Source organism: Ascaphus truei, chromosome 3, assembly GCF_040206685.1.
Source record: "Ascaphus truei isolate aAscTru1 chromosome 3, aAscTru1.hap1, whole genome shotgun sequence".
In the NCBI taxonomy this organism is placed as follows: Eukaryota; Metazoa; Chordata; class Amphibia; order Anura; family Ascaphidae; genus Ascaphus; species Ascaphus truei.
Genome location: NC_134485.1, coordinates 421,040,393 through 421,054,513, shown reverse-complemented (window position 1 = coordinate 421,054,513; position 14,121 = coordinate 421,040,393). Strand labels below are relative to the sequence as shown.

The following is a 14,121-nucleotide window of genomic DNA, read 5'->3' as shown; positions in this document are numbered from 1 at the left end:
GAGACTCAACGATCAGTTTGTCTCCATCCTCCCTTTTTGAAAGGTCGCACTCAGAGGCGTCTGGCTTCTCCTCTAACTGACAACTAGACTGGGACATGACAGAGCCCAGATGAAGTCAGGGCTACGCAGGAGAGGCTAGACACAGTTCTCTGGTGGCGTTCGGAAAAGATGCATCTTATAATTCTCCGCAGGTGTGGTTTGGCACGGGGCATGGCGTGCTCTTTTGCTTTTTGCTTCTGTTGAAGCTGCCTGTCTTGTATTCCCATTTACAAGCTCTCTCCATCAAAGGAAGGCTGTCATCGCAGCTCCTGAATTCACGTCTTCTGAAAGTAGCGAGCACTCCATGGGGCCATCTGCCAGAGACTGAGTGGCAAGTACAGTGAGTTAACAAGCTCTGTGTGTGATTCATGTTCAACCCCCTACTGCCATCTGATTAACCTACGCAGCGACTGTAGGTTTGCAGCCAAAGAGAGAGTTCTCTTTTTAACATTTAATTATACAATTTATGGAGTGCATTTTACAACATCATCCCTAGACGTAGCTGCAATAAAACACACACATACACGCTTTCTTTAAAGTAAAGGTTTAAGGTCTAAGGCAAATTGGCCACAGCTTCCCTAGGTGAGATGGACATCTAACCGTGCAGAGAAGGAGCTGCAGCCATGCTACTGACATGCGGGTATGTTTGGTGTTAAAAAGAAAATCACGGCACATGGAAGTCATTTGAAAGTCCCATGAAAAGTGAGTTGGTGGTCTCCAAATCGCAGTGGACGAGTAAACATCAGAACTTGAGCAACTGTTACCATTTAACAGGAGATAAAGGTCTATCATTAAATTAAATTGACAATGCCATTTTGGCCACAACGAGTAAATGCCAGTAGCGGGGTGTTTTATTGAGAGCTGTTTATCTGGAGTTGAAACAAGTTATATACTGTAGCTTACATGTGGCGTGGATCAAAAGGCTCTGTGTGGCATGTACAGTACACCAATGTATTGTGATGTCATGTTACTCCAAGATATCACATAGAGTAAACCGAAATCGGTTTCATGCAAATTGCAGACTGCTAGAGATAAGCACGAGGACTCCCAGCTCTACAATAGAGAGCGGTGAAACTTTCAGCAAGTTTTTTTTATTTGGCAAATTTTGGGCCTTCGCAATTTCTAAAAAATGGCACTTTTGCAAAAGTCAACCAGAGCCAATACCTTCATAAGAGATCATTGGGGATATTCGTGCAGAAAGAGCCCTTTCCACTCGGATATGTATTTTCGTGCATCCTGTAAGCGAGGGGTGCGCAATTTATTTTGTATTTGCTGCATCCTCCCTGCCTGCTCGCCTCCGTTGTTGCGCACCCCCCCCCCCCTTACCTCAAGCGGCATCAAATGACGCAGTGGGGTCCTGTGACGTCACGGGACCCGCGGCATCATTTGACATCATGTTACCAGGGCAACCGTGACATCACGGGACCCCGCGTCGACATTTGAAGTCAGCTGAAACTCGGAAAGTAGAGGTTGCAGAGGCCTAGCGTGGTCCCCCGACATTTAATTTAGATGTCTGGGCGAAGAAAGCGGGACCTCTGCAACCGCCCGCGCCCCTCAGAAAAAACTCACGCCCCCTCCAGTTTGTGCACCCTCCAGTTTGTGCACCCCCCAGTTTGCGCACCGCTGCTGTAAGCCCTTCACGTATGTCTTAAATGTGTGAGAGAGGCGTTTAAAAAGCTTCATTTTGTCGCTGCAAATCCGAGCGGCATGACAAAAATGCCTCAAACTCACAATTTTGGCAGACTCGCTACAATTTTAGTAGCTTTGTTAAGTCAAAAAGGTAAAACCGCTTCAAATAACTCAAAGATGTTTTTCTCGCCACCTCAAGGCTGTCACGATAGCCTCCACACAGTAGATACGGAATTACATCATTACAATAGGTTAACAAGACTCTCTTTCTACCGGTCTTCTGTGACAGTGGTATTAGCTCCATCTGGGGGCTGAAATTAGGGGGGCACACCTTGATAAAGAGTGGTAGCGCGAAACGCATAGGTGCGTTTTTACCCAGTGATCCATGCGATTCATTAAACTCTTTTTTTTATTAGAACTACACGGTAGTGCTCTGTTCTCCCACAATTTGGATCTTCACCTTTACGGATGCTCACCTTGGAATATTAAGAGTAGACACATCAGGGGCATCTGGTATCAAGTAAGTTGCCTGTGTCTGAATGGTTTCCATTTATTATCTACAGAGGATGTGATATAACGCCACATGTGGGGGGACACCTACGCCAGGACTCCCATAAGCATTAGTTCCCTGTTACCGTTATAGCTGAACAGCAATTACCTAATACAAGTATTCCAGACTTGACATATCTTCTTATTGTATGAATGTGGAGCTTATACCTAGTCTGAGCACCATCACTCTGCGGGAACCTGTTTGAAATGAGAGGGAGACAAACCTCCCTCCAAATAACATATCGAGAGATACCTGAGCTCAAAAAGAAGCACAACTTAGATACCTGGGAGATATGCAAAGTATATTTAAATTACTCACACACCACACCTTCTAAACGGTTTCCATAAAACCTATACTGACAAGCCTAAGGCTGCGCTTATAGTGCCTGCGACACGGTGCTCAAATAGAGATTACTTCCAGAGATCGCAACCAATCCGTCGCTCTGTCGCGCCGTTTCGTCACGCTTACTATAAGCGCACGCGACGGTGGCAATGCATTTGTTTTGCCGCACCGTCGCGCCGCCCTTGCCAGCGCTATAAGCGCAGCCTAAGGCACCTTGTGATGAAGGGGGTACTAGTGTGAGGCTCAATAGGATCAGAACCTGCAACCTCCGCTATTCTGGGCAGTAGCTCTTCCATTGAGCTAAACTAGTTGCTGGAAATCTCCACTATCACAGCATACTTTTGAGATCTACTGCTTTCTTCCTATACTTTGCATGATCATTAGCATGTATCCCAGGTGTGCTCCTTTTTCGAATATTGTTGTCTCTCCATATGTTATTTGGAGGGAGTTCTGAGGGGATATATATAGTGCTTGGGAATATACTGATATAGGCCTCACTTCTCTCTCTCTGGGGCCAATTGTAGTGGCTATGATAACAAACTCATCGAGCTTTTTGAGCTTTTTGCTATTCAGAAAGCTTCCATGAGTTGCCCAAATCGTTCGGGGAGTGCATTTTTCTGAGCGTTCTCGCTCCTGGCCAAACACTATCTTTTTCCCACTTATCGATGCTTTGGTACAGGTAGGGAGCCGGTATTGCTGTTCAGGACGTGCTGACAGGCGCATGCGCGAGCTGCCGTTTGCCTATTGGCAAGGGGAATCAGCGCGTCAATATTACGGCGGTCTCTAGGGCAGGATAAGTGTCCATACTCGCGAAGCGAGCGTACGGACACAGGGGTATGGGGCTATTGAAAATATGTCATTACTTGCGAGTGTTCTTAAAGTGAATGTCCTTAAATTGGGGTATGCCTGTATAGGAGATGTTTATTTACTGGAGACTATATTTGAAGTCTCCATCTCTCTCCAATACATTTATTCACTTGATTTTTTTATACATCTGATTGGGAGGATATATATAAGAAGCATTTCCATGTTGTCCTTTACCTCCATATCAACATTTATATACATTATTGGTGGAGTGTTGTGTGTAAAGGCAATTGTTCTAAGAAGTTATGGCTTTTTCTATTTTTTTATTTCATTATTTCCTTTTTATGTCTGTCCAATACCTGATCTTGCCACATTGTAGCTAGTATATTGCAAATTCATGAGGAAGGGGCTATGTGGAAGAATGTGGCTGATTTTGTTTTTTTTTAGCTAATGTTTGTTTAAATAAAGTTGTTTTGAATGGTTTTTTTTACCAGGTTTGTGTACCCAACGAGATGACGCAACGACATTCCGTCGGATGCGTGACGACGTAATTGCCAGCTTTTGCCCAGGAATGAGGGGTATTTAAATGTCCCTATTGAGACTAACTCTGAAGGGACCTTGAGAAAGAGCAGCTTGCGAGAAACACGTTGGTCTTACTGCTGTTGGTCCAATAAACTTTTTGACTTTTTGGAGTCACCCTCTTCCTCATTATTTTGACTTGTGGTGCATCGCAGTTTTTATTTTCTTTCTTCTGTATGTGTTGGGGGGGGAGGGTGGATGTTGGGGGTAGAGTAGGTGGGTAGTAGGGTTGTTATGTTTTTTAATATTTGTTTGGGGTAGAGGGATTGGGTGAAGGAGGTAGTTGCCCCAAGGGTGGGTGGTTAGGCCTCTCGGGTGGGTAGCAGGAGTGGTTAACCCCTTCATTACCATGGGATTCCCAGCTTGTCAGATAGTTGCCTATTAGTAACTATGGATATTCAAGCATTTTATACTCCGATCAAACACAATGATGGATTAGCAGCTGTTAGCCATCACTTAGCAACTACTAAATTACCCGAGGCACACCAATCCTTTATTTTAGAGAGTCTTCTTTTCATATTGGAGCACAACATTTTTCATTTTGAGGATGAATATTATATTCAGACCTGTGGCATGGCTATGAGGACCACGTTTGCCCCTAGCCTGGCCAATTTATTTTTGGGATTATGGGAGCTCAACAATATATGGAGTTATAATGTAGCGGCGCCCCTGTGTAAACTGTGACACCGCTACATAGACAACATATTGTTGATATGGGAGAGTGTTGATGTATCACTTAATCAGTTTGTACTGTACCTTAATCCCAATTATTTAAATATTAAACTCGCGTATGTTCACAGCACTACTTCCATTGAATTTTTTAGATTTGGTTCTTTTGATTGAAAATCACAATATTCACACGCGCACACATTTCAAAACAGTAGGTGCCAATACCTACTGTACCTAGATCCTAGTAGCAATCACCATGCACAGTGGATCACTAATATCCCACGTGGACCGTTTTTATGATTAAAAAGAAATAACTCTCTACATTCTAACTACCTACTACCAGCACAAGATTTGAAAATTAAGTTTGAACAGAAGGGTCATCAAGATGATGGAATTCAAAAAGCCTTCCACAAAGCAGAAAAAATTCATAGGGAAAGTTTGGTCAGTACCAATGTTTCTACAGCCGATGTGATGATGAAGAAAAGAAAGCTTACAAATTGTAATACGGACAATCCTCTGTTTGTACAAAATACCACCCTTTTTTCGAAAATGAAGTATTGGAAAATTATTAAAGAAGATCCTATTTTGGGTCGCGTTATTGGTGATAAGCCTAAAATAATTTTAAAAGAAGCTAATACTCTAAAAAAATATATTGAGTCCCAGCATGCCTAAAGATCCCCCCACACACTTAACCCATTAGTTGGCTCCCCCCCAAACCACATGGTAATTATAAATGTGGCAAATGTGTAGTATGTAAGTTTATGGACATATCCAATGAGTTCATTTTACCATCAGGCGGAAGTCACAAAATAAATGAATTTATAAATTGTAGGTCTAGGTTTATTGTATATCACATTGTCTGCACTTGCGGATTAAATTATATTGTAAAACCAAAAAAGGGAACTGAATAAAAGTGCACGTGAATAATATAAAAAAATGCAAAAAACTAATTTACAAAACCATTAAAAAAAACTACACAATTTGCAGAAACATTTTTTTATTGTCCCATAATTGTGAAGTTGAACATCTAAAATGTATGGGGCTAGAACAGGTCATTCATTAATAAAAGAGGAGGAGGTAGGGACAAAATTCTCAAACAAAGGGAACAGTTTTGGATCTATGAGTTGTGCACCAAAACTCTCAATGAACAAATAGATCTGGTCCCATTTTTATAGCATAAATGTACAAATATCACATTTTGTATTATTCATTGATTGTATAAAGATGAATTGTAATTGTGTATGTAATGTAACTATGTACTGTAGACATTTTTGCATACCACTGAGGTTCCCAGCCCACATTCTACCGACACGTTGAGTCTTACTCACATGTATGTGACCAGTGATTTGTTTTCTTTTGGTGTTTAATACACTTATTTATACAGACTGTGCTTGTCTGTTCTTCTTGTTTCCATTTATCAAGGTTCCCCCCAGCTGGAGGTTACTGGACATTGGACTACGATACCCTCGTTCATACAGACAGAGCACGCTGGTATATGAGTATACCTTATCCTAATTATGAATCTAGTTGAGTATGGTTCACATTATGTCTACATTCTAATTAGTATAATACAGTATGTTGGCTCACATTTACATTTCCAAAGTGCGGGGAAACAGTTTCAGGCGAGGAGAATCCTGCTTGTGCAGCCAACACAACATAGACAAACAATTTCTGATGAAAGGTCTATATGGGAGCTGAAACGTTGTCTTTCCACTGTTCTTGGCTGTCACTTTAAATGGAGAACTTCATTATGAACTTGTAAGTCGAGCTCTACTTTGTACCTCTGTCTTAGAGGAGAAATTGTTTGGCTCACATGAACTGCAAAAGATGGGAAAATGGTCAGCGTCTACCACCAATCCTTTTCCAAATTTTTGCTATCTCAATATGTGATTGGAGGGACGCCAACGGGACATGCGGGCTACTTAACAGCTACCAACTGGCGAAGCACACAGCTATCAGATGCAGAACCGGTGAACGACAGGACTTTGTCTACTACAAGAGAGGAACTGATTAAGACCCATGATCCTAGCATTCATTGGAGGGTATGTTTCTTGCCCTTTACATGTTAGCTGGGCAGATCTGCTATATTATCAATTAGTACTGTACATACTCTCCAACTCTTCACAACTGTTTGAGTTTAAGCTACCTACTTATCCTTTATCCTGTTTTCATGAAGTATCCCGCTATATGACTGATATACCAGACACTTATCACGGTGCTCTTCCGAGAGCTTATAATACGGCTTTTATATTTTTCCTATTGCTCACAGGTACTGGCCTACTGGCGAGTGGCTTAATAAGAGGAATTATGCTGTTTAAATAAGAAATAAGAAACCGTGGCTTGTCAGACAAACGCTTTGTAGAAGACTCAGTAATGACACATTCGGGATTTCTTTCCCACAAAGTGGTAACGGTTTCCACAGATGCCATGAAACTTTTTCACATGGATCTCCGTGCAGGGGAAAGTTCCTAGAGATGTTGACAATACAGTGAGATTGACTACTAGTGTGGGCTCAGAGCATCTGTTTTCACCTAAGAGGAATTTATTAGGCCTGCGTTATGTTCTGGGTTCCCTTGTAAAAGCAGCAGGGTGATTAGTTTAAATGAGAACACTAAGATATACAGGGTAAATGATGTGGGGGTTATATATCAATCACATAAAGCGTTATTACTGCATTCACACTTCAAAGTATTTTCAATCTGATTTATTTCGATCCGCTTCCATCACAAAGCAATATGGGAAGGTGGTTTTTGCAGCAACTCTAGGAGTTATAGGGCGAGTTACTAAGTGTATAGAATATAATAGGCTGTATCGAAAATCATGGTACTGTTTGCTTCATTACTTCCATTTCAAATATAGGGTGACGTCTCAGCCAGCCAAACTCTGCCAAGTAGATTTTGATCAAAGGTATATAAAAAAAGAATTGTAGCCACCCGTGTCACTTATTTCATATTGAAAAAAATACACATAAAATAAAATAGGTCAAAAGATGCCTTTTATTGGACCAACAATGGTTTACCGTAAGAGTTTTCAAAACTTCCCAGGGTTCTCCTTCAGGTAGACATCATTTTAGTTACAAATACCCGAAGAAAAGCCCCGTAACCCTTGCAGACCATTGTTGGTCAAATGAAAGGTACCTGTCATGTTTGTTTTTCTTTAGTTTTTTCCCACGGTTAAATGTATGAAACCAGGTAACGCAGAAGCCAACGGCCATAATAGTAACGCACTCACGCTGGTCCCGGATATGTGGTTCATATGAGTGAGCTCAGTGACAGTAATGACCGATCTCTAATGTCTGTTATAAAAATATATATATTTTAGATAACAGTAGGGACTTTGTATTCCTGATTCATAGGAAGTCCCCAATCTCGTACTTACTTATTTAGCGATAAGAAGCTCCACTGCACCAGATTTACCGAACAAAACCCCTATAGATTTATTTTTGTTATATAAATCGGTTGTTTGCATGACCTTTTTTTTTAGTCTGGGGACTTTGACGCATACCACCAACCCTCAGTTACCAGTTCCAGGAAATAATGGGTTCCTGTGAGTCAAGAACCCAGGCAGCTACAGTATTTATTTACGGTATCTGAAGGGAATTCAGAATGTGATGGAGAAGCCGTGACCTTAAAAATAACATACAGGATTGTGATGGGAGAAACTGATTTAAGATCAGTTTAAGACTTGCTGTGAGCTTTGACCAAATCACTTGATTCTCTTCAACTAGGGTTTCTCCTAATTGTTTTCTAACTATTCATATGGCAGAAATGCCGAAGCATCGCCTTAGTTTATTAATGGTTAATTTCCTAAAACTGTCTAGAAGCTGAATTAAATAGCTAATTACTACTAGATGACATTGTTACAATTATAGTGTTACCATAGTGATCGTAAATGTCAATTCTTAACTTCTGTTGTAAATTAGATGCACATTCTACCATAAATAATGAACTAAAAATCGATTCATTATTTCTCATCCAATGACTCGGGAATACTGATGGTTAGTCTGAGACACCCTGAGCTACAGAACCTCAAATAAGAAACACTGGCTTCTCCCCTTCACTAATTAAGTTCCTGATTCTCCCTTCTATGTAAGATCACAGCTCCATTCAAGTGATTTAATGCTGAAGTCTTCCGAGCAAGGGGAAGAAAGCTTTGCTGCATATTGACTAGAGACCCTTGTCCTATTAGGCACCTCAGTTACCAAAAGTGAGATGGTAAACTCTTCTAGATATGGTTCATTATTCCTGTAACATGACTTGTACTATAGGAGAGTAAACCATTGTTAGTAAAGTCAGAATTCACTATTTGGGAACCTAGCTACAGTGTATCATGTACGAGGAGTCGCACATTTAACAAGTTAGCTTAATAGTTACTTTATTATATATTTTATTGACACACAGAATTCACAAACAAGAAAAATGGCTTCAGAAAAATATTTTAATTAGATTTATCAGACAGAAATAGATATCAAAATAAATAGATTGATTTGTCAAAATGGGCTAGGTACATAATATGTACGAGAAATCTGAAAGTCCACCACACTAACCTGCTCCACCACATATATCTTACATCTTTATAACTTGCCTTGCAAGGATTTGTTCCTCTCCATTAGGAGATATGCCTTCTCGATGAGTATAATACAGTAGATATGGTTTCAAATACATATACCATCTGAGCTTACTAAACATTTATCTAGGTACCTACAGGTAAGTGGCTAGTGCTTGGTTTTCAGAACCAATGGATATATAATGGCAGGACATTAAAGCAACAACAAAAAAAGCATTCAATGAAAGCAGATAAGAGTTCCATGTATTCTTCAACTCAGGACCCAAATGTGCTCAACACAAAATGGCATTGTAGACTTCACTGAAGGATGTATGAAGGAAAGGATGAACAATAATACTCTACTTCATTTACATGGAACCTTTCATGATTGGTTCTTCAAAGGTTTGGAGGGAGGTAATGTGTGCCATAATTATTAGGCTCTTCCTGCACCATGGGAATTGACGCCTTTAGACATCACAGCCAATATTTATTACGTGTTGTCATTCCATAAGACACTTTCGGCATCAGAAGGCAACAAATGACCCATTCACTTAAATGGTTTGCAAAGTGTCACCCGGGCACCTGAACATGTCTTATGGAGTAGCACCAGTTAGTAAATATGGGCCTACGTGCTCATTCCAATAATTATTTACACTACTCATTTACTGAGTAGCTACTGAGTGGTACTGACTTGGACAGAGTTTGAAGCAGGGGAGCCTGATTCAAATCCCGCTGTCAGCTCCTTGTGACCTTGGGCAAGTCACTTTATCTCTCTGTGCCTCAGGCACCAAAAACATAGAGTATAAGTTCCACGAGGCAGGGACTGGGTCTGCAAAATGCCTCTGTAAAGCTCTGCGTAAACAAGCAGCGCTATACAAGAACAAACTATTATTATTACTACTCAGACAGGATGCTGTGTTTTTAATGTTTCAGACAAACATGCACCTTCATCAGGACAAGGCTGAGCAAAACATGGTATCATAAGAAAGCAATAAAATACAACTATCTCTGTGAGTGCTAAACACAAAACGTAAATGTCATCTGTCTTTATTGGTTATTGCACAATTTCTGATGCTAAACGGTCTATCAATGTCCCTAAGAAGGAACATTTTTGGGATCGTTAGATTTATAAAATATACATCAATTCCTAATCTCATTTTTATTTATGTATTTTTAAAATACAAACAAAAAGGCACATTTCTTTGTAAATCAGAGACAATTTGAAATCCTGGGACCTCAGTTTCCCTGTGAGTAATAATTAAATGTATTTATAGCATTACTAACGTATGAGTTAAAGCAGTCCCATCCCAATGATTTGATCCCAACAAACTCTCTATGTTACAGCGTGCCGCAGTCATTTTATGCACAGTACAGCCCCAAAATTACCTCTATTGAAAGAGGTATATATGCTCATTCATATCTGTTGTTGAGCGGTGTACAAGTGCCAGGTGAAAACATTTTTTTTTTAAATATTTGTTCAATTGCCACAAGTCATATTTTCCATTTACTGGATTTTTTTGGTAACTTTTCTTCTTACGTGTTCATGTTTATATGGAATGATTTAATGTGTGCATCAGCAGCTATACTGCGATGTTTGTTTAGTTCAGTTGGAAAGGGAACTTGTCACGACTTCCTTCTGACTTCAAGAGGGAGATTTAACAAGGTTCAATGGGGTATCGCATCCAATCTGGGGTTAATTGCCATTCCAATCAGTGGCAATTATCACCAGATCCTGTGGAGGATCCCACATCAGAGTTTGATCAATCCCATCGAATATGTCGGTGTATGTTTTTGTGTTTGGAAAGGATCTTGTTTTGCCGTTTGCGCTGATTTTCAGTGAATACATTTGCTACACAGTACACTTTTAATTCCTCTTTCATATTACTTTTTTAATCCATTGGTATTATACTTTGTCCATCGTTCCGTTTGCAATCAGTTTTTATGTACCTGTTCCGAATGATGCCCTAGCTCCAGAGACATGTGGACAGTTTAATTGCCTTGGGGATGTGTCGGGATTTGTCAATCTAGTTCCAGCCTTTGATTATTCACTTACCGCAAGGAGAAGAACTGAACCTTTAGGATACATTGATCATGTAGTAAATCCAGTTGTTTAGCCACTGTCTTTATAGAAAGATTTTGTGACGTTACTGGAGCATTGCGGCACCTGAATAAGTAAAACTTTATAAGTCTCCTTTTCACAACTGAAAAGGAAAACCAAGTTAGCAACTTGGTATCTAATATCTAATATCTGCCCAGTACACATATATGTTGTACAAAGGTTCCCTAGTGTGTGCTAAAGGGAAGTTGGCCCCTGCACTCAATTCTTTTCTATGTTGTTAGAGCAACAATCCATGGCATGGGGAGATATCTCCTCTGTCCTTGACAAGGAATACTATATAATGTTGCTAAGCATTTAAAACAGAAGTGACTGAAGCATCACCAGAATGTCCTCCACAAGCCATGTTGACTTGGGGTAGTGTCTGTCACTTTCTCTTCTATGCCACTGACAAGAGGAACACTGGCTACCCCAGTAAAGGTTGGATGGGGTAACAGAGCATGAATTGTAAAACACGGCGAAGCCAACAATACTTATGTTATTATAGGTCTTGTTATGCTCTGGATTACTTTTAACGCTGCACTTATCTACCACATGGTTGGGCCCTTTCTTGCAAGGGGAGCAAATGTGTGGTAGAGACATGTAGTTATACTCAGGCTGTGTCATGCAGGACGATGACGAGAGCACCCTGAAGACATGAATAACTGCCGTATATGATATATATCTATAGTAATAAAGTCCAAAGAGCAACCCAGTGGACTTAAACAAAATGTTGTTTTTTTTATTAATGAAAGGCCTGTTTCGGGGTCAAAACATAGGCCGTTGATTAATTAAAAAAAACCTTTTGCAATACTCAGGATTACATAACAGTGTGGGTGACAAAGAGCCTTGAATATAAGCTACTCTTGTCCAGCACAACATGAGAAAAATACGTACGCCATGGAAAGAGTGCACAACATTCAAATACCTGTCTATTATTACCCCGGTAAATGGCAAGCAAAGACCACGGAGGGATTTTACTCTCTGATGCCAGACGGGCAGCAATGCTTCGCTACCAATGTGGTATCAAAGAGTTCAGAGAAACATCATTTTGCTAAATAAACATAGCATCTCCAATTCCATGCATTTTGTAGCGTCTCAGTAGCAAGAAACCAGACATGTAGCCTTCCCCTAGGGAAGGTTTGGAGAGCGGGACAAACACCTTTGGATGCTTCTGATTGTTGGCATTAAAACAACTTTCACTTCCCCAGAGAAACAGTGCACTGCGGCATCTTAATGGTCTTCTTTGTACGCTGAACAAGGGACATGTTTGCAGAACAGTAGCCTTCTTCTATAACACTGTCCAAAGCTGCAGCCCTGCTGGGGGTTCCGACCGTCTGACATGTTGGTGAAGGTTATGTTTTGGGTTTAACATTTCTATACGTCTCTTCATATCAGTGCTGTACCCTCAACTCTGACATTTATTCTGAGTTGTTATTTTATGTTACAAGTTCTCGGTTTCCTTCTTAGGACTCTCAGTCATATTCAGCTCCGGAGGCTGGGGCCTGAAGATGTTCCAGTGACCTGGGCAAGGAAAAGCAAGGCAGATGTTATATTACGCAGGTGACCATTTCCATACTGTAAGTAGTAAAATAACAAAGGAGGGAGAGGAAGTAGGTGGTATGATGCCTTTTATTGGGGCAACAGGTAGTTGATGTTACAAGCTTATGAACCTCTCTTGGTCCTTCATCATGTCTGGCAGGAATACAAAAACAGAAAATATTACATACAGAGTTGTAAGAGGTATATCTCTTTGCAATGGAGCATCTCCATTGGATACCTCCATTGTAAACAGATATCCCTCTTACAACTCTGTATGTAATATTCTCTGTTTCTGTATTCCTGCCAGACCTGATGAAGGACCCATAGAGGTTCATAAGCTTGTAACATATCAACTACGCGTTGGTCCAATAAAAGCTATCATACCTTTCTCTCCTTTGCTACTACACGGAAGAAAGGACCACAGCTACCCATCCTTCTTTGCATACTGTAAGTATAAGGCTGCGTTCATGGTGCCGGAGTCGCGACGTGCCCGCACGATCGGGACATTCTCATGTTAGAGAATGAGGTATAGCAAGCTAAATGCTCCCCCTGGTGGTCAAGTTGCACGTTGACGCAGCGACATTTTGCCAAGACAAGTGAAATTGTCTTCATTCTGCAGTAGCGTGACGTCAGCGTCCCATGAGCTGGTTCAGCCAATGAGGGTGTACCAGCTCCTTGACGCAGTTGCCACGCCCCCGATTTCCTGTCTAATCTCCTGCAGCCCAGTACATGGGATGTTCAAACATCGCGCGGGAATCGGCGGGCGCGCACACTCTACATCGCCACGCCGGCACCCTGATCGCAGCCTAAGAGGCAGAGACAGGGCCCTGCTTCCATGTTAAGGAAGCTCTATTCTTCAACACAGCATTAAAACAAAGGAAATAAATACAGGCCTGCTGCCCGCAGAGCTTACAATCTAATGTTTGAAAGTAAAGCCAAAATTGACATGTTGCTGATTTGATTAGCATTTATCAGTGTTAATGTATCAAGCTACTATTCTTAGTTTCAGTTTGGCTCAGCTTGCATCAGTTAGCACCTGGGGAAGAGGGGTGTCAAATGGAGAAGAAAGAAATTGACACAGAATTTATTATCAAGAACAGTGTCTACTGATTTGTATAATTCTCTCTTAAGTAGCCTCCTAAACATCATGTCTGACGTGGTGTAAACCCCCCTCTGTGTAACCAAGTGTGTAAGAAGCTCAAATGACGAACTCCTTAGGTTTGCTGCGGACGCGAGTAGGAATAACACGTGCTATGCATCAAGCAACACTTTGTGGGAGCGTGACGCACAGACGTCATTTAGGTGTTTAACGGGCCCCATATTTATT

The 14,121-nt window shown here is 41.0% G+C and overlaps 1 protein-coding gene across 1 annotated transcript in view; it reads right to left on the bottom strand.

The window, feature by feature from the left end:
* Window positions 1-9,037: 9,037 nt before the first annotated feature.
* CHRDL2 (chordin like 2) overlaps window positions 9,038-14,121 on the bottom strand; it is a 123,873-nt gene continuing 118,789 nt past the window's right edge. Inside the window, exon 11 of the mRNA XM_075592770.1 lies at window positions 9,038-12,776. Within this exon, the coding sequence (XP_075448885.1) occupies window positions 12,697-12,776 (80 nt within the window). The 3' untranslated portion in view covers window positions 9,038-12,696. The remainder of the gene's footprint in view (window positions 12,777-14,121) is intronic.